Below are 6,695 nucleotides of genomic sequence, written 5' to 3' on the forward strand. Positions count from 1 at the left end.
AAACTTCACTTTTACCACTTCCTCCTTATATGCTACTATTTTCATTTATTTAAATTCTCTCATATTTAAAATCCAGAAGATATTACTATTATTGCTTGCAAAGTCAATATTCATATAGATTTACCTACATGTTTAGAATTTTGGTTGCCTTTTCACTTCTTGAATGTTCAAAGGAAAAGAAAAAAATCTTTATGTTTGCCCTCACATTTGAATGATAATTAGGCTGGATGTAGGCTGGATTTAATTATCCTTTAGAAGCTGGAAGACATTGTTTTGTTGTCCTTAAGTGTTCACTGTTGCAGATTACAGATTTGATGGTAATCTGATTTTTTCTCTTCTGGAAGATTTTGGGATTTTCTCTTTTTATTTGGAGGTCTAAGATGTGTCTAGGATATAGTTAGGAGATTTTTTAAAAAATCAGTCTTACATCTTAGACTGATTTTTCAGGTCTGGTAATTTTCTGTTCTTTTCTCTTTTTCTTTTCTTGTGGAATGCCTTTTAAGAGATAGAACATCTGGCTTGCTTCTGCGTACGGTTTAGCATTTGTGTTCCATTTTTCTTCTTTTTGATAATCCTTTTGTGTACAATCTCTAGGCTCCATCTTCCAGTTGCTAATTTGATCTCTAGTGGGATCCATTCCACTATTCAGCACATCTTGAATTTTTTTTTTCATGGTTTAAAACTGCTTTATTATTATTTCTGATAAATGACAGTTAAAGACAAAATATTAAACCACATAATAAAAAAATTATATTTATTTTTTTAAAAAATTCTTTATTTTGAAATAACTGGAGTCACACAAAGTTGCAAAGAAAACACTATTTCTTAATGTTGACATCAATAAACAAATATTTGTGTGCTGAGATTATTTTAAATTCAAGTATTGAAATAATTCTAAAGCTGCTTATTAACTTACTAATTAACAGGTAGACGTTGCTTTTGATATAGATGAGATAATATTGATTTTAGATTTATATACCCGAAACCTATTTTTTATAATAATATTTTTTAAATTCTTTTTTTAAAAAATATATATTTTTTTATTGATTTCAGAGAGGAAGGGAGAAGGAGAGAGAGATAGAAACATCAATGATAACAGAGAATCATTGATTGGCTGTCTCCTGCACACCCCCTACTGGGGATCGAGCCCGTAACCCAGGCATGTGCCCTTGGCCAGAATAGAACCTGGGACCCTTCAGTCTGCAGGCCGACGCTCTATCTGCTGAGCCAAGCCAGCTAGGGCATATTTTTTAAATTTGTAGAGGTAGCTGTAGAGTTGTTTTTTTTAAATTGATGGGATCTATTTTAGAATCTCTATCATAATCTGTACTTCTTTTAAACTCTTGTTTCCCTAAACTGGCTCCTGAAATCAGATGTTCTTCTGCTTATTAATTATGGCACCTCTCTTTTATGACATTGGTTTTTCCCCAAAAGTTTGTGATTTTTGAAGTATCTATTAGTATTTTAGTTGCATATCTCGGGTGTGCTTGTTTTTTCTGCAGCCCAATGAGAGCCCACTTGTCTTGTTGAATGTCGGGTCGGACACAGGACTTGGATTCAGATCAAATCAGGTTATCTCACATGCTGCTGCTGATTGGGGATAGGGTGGTACATGGGGCTGGGCCTGACAGGCAGTTTGTCTTCTAGGTATTGGCTCCCACTCTTGGCATTGGTTTTGCAAGAACTGCCCCCTTAGAGATAACTACTAATAGCTTTTTGTTGGGGATCTGCTTCTTGGAGTTAGATACACCCTTTCTTGTTCTGTATTCATTCCTTTTCCTATATCTTTATGTAGGCTTTGGGGCTGGAGGGATGGTAGCAGTGGCTGACTGAGCCAGTCAGTCATTGTGTTTCTTTAAAGCCTTCTTCCCAATGTTGCCCCTAAGCATAACGCATTGCAGCAGCCATTCTAGTTCCACAAGAGTGTCTTGTCCTTAATTCTTTCACAGAGCTTATTCCACTGTAACCTTCTTAAGAAGTGTCTTTATTTTCTTACTCTTTGCCTTATTGAATTAAACTGTGCAGCCCAGACACGTGTAGCTGTCAGATTGCACAGATCTTCAACTGGGGCAGAGAGCTGGTTCAGTAAGTGATCATGGGGCTTGGAATACAGCAAGTCCTCAAATAAGATATCATTCCATTTAAAGTTGTTTCTTTGAGAAACAACTGAGATGGCAGCCTCTCACTCTCCTTTATTATGCTTGGCTCTTCTTGCTCCAGGAATCTTTGCTGTAAGAACTTAACTCTTAACCAAGGAACCAGAAACACCAATCAGAAAGGATATACGCAACCCTATGTTCATAGCAACACAATTTACAGTAGCTAAGATTTGGAAACAGCCTAAGTGCCCATTAGCTGATGAGTGGATTAAAAAAAACTGTAATACATCTATCTACACAATGGAATACTATGCCGCTATAAAAAAGAAGGAACTTTTACCATTTGCAACAGCATGGATGGAACTGGAGAGCATTATGTATGCTAAGCAAAATAAGCCAGTCAGAGAAAGATAAATATTACATGATCTCTCTCATATATGGGATATAATGATCAAAATAAACTGATGAACAAAAATCTAGAGACAAATGACAGGGGATTGGGGAGAGAGGGAGGATTTAGAGATCAATCAAAGGACTTGTATGCATGCATATTAGCATAACCAATGGACACAGAGGTGGGGGCTTGCCTCGGGGGTGGGAGTGGCGGGGAGGAAACATATGTAATACTTTAAACAATTAAAAAAAAGAACTCTTGTTTACATCTGTTAGCCTATGGTAAAATTGGTTTCATTATACATCCTTTTGCTTAAAGTCCCAGAACCTATCAACAGCATCAATTGGGGACTTACTGTATGTACCACAGAGACTGTCCTGCAGGGCACAGAATAGCTTCCCCTGGATTTTGTGTAGTTCTCTATCTCAGCAGGCACCTATTTGATGTTTAAGTCAAACTTCTCAACCCTCTGAATAAACATCTTCCAAAGTATTGAGTTACATGGTTATAGGAGCAATTTTCAACCTTTTTCATCTCATGCACACATAAACTAATTACTAAAATTCAGCACACCAAAAAAGTATATTTTTTGCCAATCTGACAAAAATATAGTTAGAATTTTGATTCGTTCACACCGGATGGCTTTTGTTGTGTTGGCTATTGTCATTTTTTTATTTGAAAATCTAAAGGAAAAGAGCTCAGTGCCCCTGTATAGTCAGGTATTGCATCTTTTTAAAAAATATGCTTACAGGTGTATGTGACAGGGTTGGCACCATAATGTACTTATTCGGACCAGTCACACATGTGTAGAGAGCAGCTACTGTGTTGAAAGCAGCCTCTCTGTTAAAAGCAGCTACTGTGTTGAAAGCAGCAGTATTGGAGGTAAAATGACACTTCATGAATTATAATTACTGGGTAAATGTAAAATCATGTACTGGCCCGCTGGCTCCGCAGCCTGGAAGCCGGAAGAGGCGGTGCGGCCCGGGCTGGTGGGCCCAGGCGCGGGAGACCGGCACTCTCAGAGCTGTCCATCCGGGCTTGGGAGAGGGTGCCGCGGGCGTCTGGAGAGGGCGGCGCCGGGCCCCAGCGAACATGGGTGTGCTCAGGGCCGGGCTCTGCCCAGGCCTCACCCAGGACATGGTCCAGCTCCTGAGGAGCCACGGGATCAAGACAGTGGTGGACCTGGCTTCCGCGGACCTGGCTTCTGCAGACCTGGAAGAAGTCGCGCAGAAGTGTGGCTTGTCTTACAAGGCCTTGGTTGCCCTGAGGCGGGTGCTGCTGGCTCAGTTCTCAGCCTTCCCCTGCAATGGCGCCGATCTCTAGGAGGAACTGAAGTCCGCCACTGCCATCCTGTCCACTGGCATTGGAAGCCTAGACAAACTGCTCGATGCTGGTCTCTATACTGGAGAAGTGACTGAAATCGTAGGAGTCCCCAGGTAGCGGCAAAATCCAGGTATGTCTTTGTGTGGCTGCAAATGTGGCCCATGGCCTGCAGCAGAACGTCCTATATGTTGATTCCAATGGAGGGCTGACAGACTCCCACATCCTCCAGCTACTTCAGGCCAGAACCCCAGATGAGGAAGAGCAGGCAGGAGCCCTCCAGAGGATCCAGGTGGTGCGTGCCTTTGACATCTTCCAGATGCTGGATGTGCTGCAGGGTCTCCGAGGTGCTGTGGCCCAGCAGGTGAGCCATTCTTCAGGAACTGTGAAGGTGGTCATTGTGGATTCCGTCACCGCCGTGGTCTCCCCACTTCTGGGAGGTCAGCAGAGGGAAGGCTTGGCCTTGATGATGCAGCTGGCCTTGGAGCTGAAGACCCTGGCCCGGGACCTTGGTGTGGCTGTGGTGGTGACCAACCACATGACCCGAGACAGGGACAGCGAGAAGCTTAAACCTGCCTTGGGTCGCTCCTGTAGCTTCGTGCCCAGCACCCGGATTGTCCTGGCCATCGGTGAAGGAGCAGGAGCACCAGGCAGTCAGTGCACGGCATGTCTGACTAAATCTCCCTGTCTGCCAACAGGTTCCCAGGAGACGGTAGACATTGGGACCTGGGGGGCTCTCGAGCAGAGCTCACTGTTACAGGGAGAGCAGACATGACTGTGCTGTTGATTGGGAAGGGAGAGGCCTCGAGGCCCCTGACTCTCCTGTGCAGGAACGCCTGCTGTTCACTGCCAGCCAGCTCTTGGGATGCAGGACACACTCTCTGGCCCGGCAGAAGGGAATCTCAGATTCCTCATTTTGTTCTCTCTGTGGAAACATATAGAGGATGGCAAGAGGCTGTAGTGGAGGACCCAGAAATTCATGCTGGAACCAAGTTTTCTTCCCTGATTTCTACCATGCGTGTGTCTACTGGAGCCAAGTTCATTCACCCTGGATGGGGCATCTCTGAAGAGGCACGCTAGTGACTGGATGGTAACCCCACGCATCATCATCGTGCCTGCCCTCCATCCAATACAGTGACTGAACCATGAAACTTGCCTTTGCTTCTTTTGTTTGTTTGTTTTGCCTCTGTTTTTCCATCTGTAAAACAAGGCTCTCTTCCCCTTAGCTCTGTTTTTGAGTTACTGAAATTTATTTAAAAAAAAAAAAAAAGTAAAATCATCAACTACTGCAAAAAAAAAATATCTGTACCATGGGAACTTAATCTGGATGCTGATCGGTCTTTTTATATTCAACTGTGGTTGATGTGAACACTGCCCCCTTGTGATAGTAGCAGGTATGTAAAAAAAAAAAACACAGAATGGTAAATCATAGGAAACTTTAATGAACTGTATTGACTGAACTATGCCATGTATCATCTTTTGTATTATTAAAGCTATTGTTATATATTATTTTCATTAGCAAACCATCCCATGACAATGGATCATGTAGAGAAGAACGTTAAGAAATGAAAATATAGTGAGGATTTTTTACAGTATGGTTTTACCTCAGTAATAATAGGAGGAATTGAGAAACCTCAATGTGTTATTTGTTGTAAGGTTCTATCAGCCGAATCTATGAAGCCGAACAAACTAAAACGCCATTTTGATAGCAAGCATCCGAGCTTTGCCAGCAACGATACCAACTATTTTAGAAGCAACGCTGATGGACAAAGGCGAATCTATGGAGCCGAACAAACTAAAACGCCATCCGAGCTTTGCCGGCAAGGATACCAACTATTTTAGAAGCAAAACTGATGGACTCAAGAAAGCCAGACTTGACACTGGTGACAAGTACACAAACAAAACGTAGCAGCCGTTGATGCTTCATATTTGGTGGCACTCAGAATCGCCAGAGCTATGAAACCTCAAACCATTGCTGAGGATTTACTGTTGTCAGTGGCCAAAGACATTGTTCGAGTTATGATTGGAGACAAATTTGTTACAAAATTGAATGCAATTTCCTTCTCTAACGACACTGTCCGCAGAAGAGTAGATGACATGTCTGCTGATATTCTTGATCAGGTTATCCAGGAAATTAAATCTGCTCCACTACCAATATTTAGTATCAGCTTGATGAATCTACAGACATTGCAAACTGTTCACAGTTACTGGTTTACGTGAGGTATATTAATGATGGCGACTTTAAAGATGAGTTTCTTTTTTGCAAACCTCTTGAAATGACAACTACTGCACGTGATGTATTTGACACAGTTGGTTCATTTCTGAAAGAGTATAAGATCTCTTGGGAAAAGGTTTGTGGTGTTTGCATAGATGGTGCTCCAGCTATGATAGGATGTCGATCTGGATTGCAACGTTTGGTACTGAATGAGTCACCAGAAGTCATCGGAACTCACTGTATGATTCATCGGCAAATATTAGCAGACGCTGCCACAAGAGTTACAAGAAGTAATGAAAAACATCATAAGTTGTGTCAATTTTGTAAAGGTGAGCACTTTAAACAGTCGACTGTTTTTGCAACTGTGCAACGAGTTGGATGCGCCGAACAATGCTGTGCTATTTCACACTGAAGTGAGATGGTTGTCGAGAGGAAAATTTTTAAAAGATGTTTTTGAGCTTCCTGATGAACTCAAAACGTTTTTTAATCAGCAAGCAAGACTGCAGTTCGAAGCACTTTTTGGCAATAAAAGTGAACTGCAGAAAGTAGTTTACTTGGTTGACATCTTTGCCATCTTGAATGAGTTAAATTTATCATCACTGTAAGGACCAAATGCAACATGCCTCAATTTGTCTGAAAAGATCCGATCATTCTAAATGAAACTTCA

The 6,695-nt window shown here is 41.8% G+C and overlaps 2 protein-coding genes across 4 annotated transcripts in view; both read left to right on the plus strand.

Annotated features, from left to right (window-relative positions):
• Nucleotides 1-6,695, plus strand: part of KDM4C (lysine (K)-specific demethylase 4C) — a 354,050-nt gene that overhangs the window by 290,003 nt on the left and 57,352 nt on the right. The gene's annotated exons all lie outside the window — the stretch shown is intronic.
• LOC102769261 (DNA repair protein RAD51 homolog 4-like) lies at nucleotides 3,440-4,964 on the plus strand. The gene is given in 2 exon segments (XM_015571207.1): nucleotides 3,440-3,921; nucleotides 3,923-4,964. Coding segments are annotated over 2 exon segments (1,002 nt in total). The 5' UTR covers nucleotides 3,440-3,585; the 3' UTR covers nucleotides 4,589-4,964.

This window comes from Myotis davidii, unplaced genomic scaffold (genome assembly GCF_000327345.1).
Source record: "Myotis davidii unplaced genomic scaffold, ASM32734v1 scaffold408, whole genome shotgun sequence".
In the NCBI taxonomy this organism is placed as follows: domain Eukaryota; kingdom Metazoa; phylum Chordata; class Mammalia; order Chiroptera; family Vespertilionidae; genus Myotis; species Myotis davidii.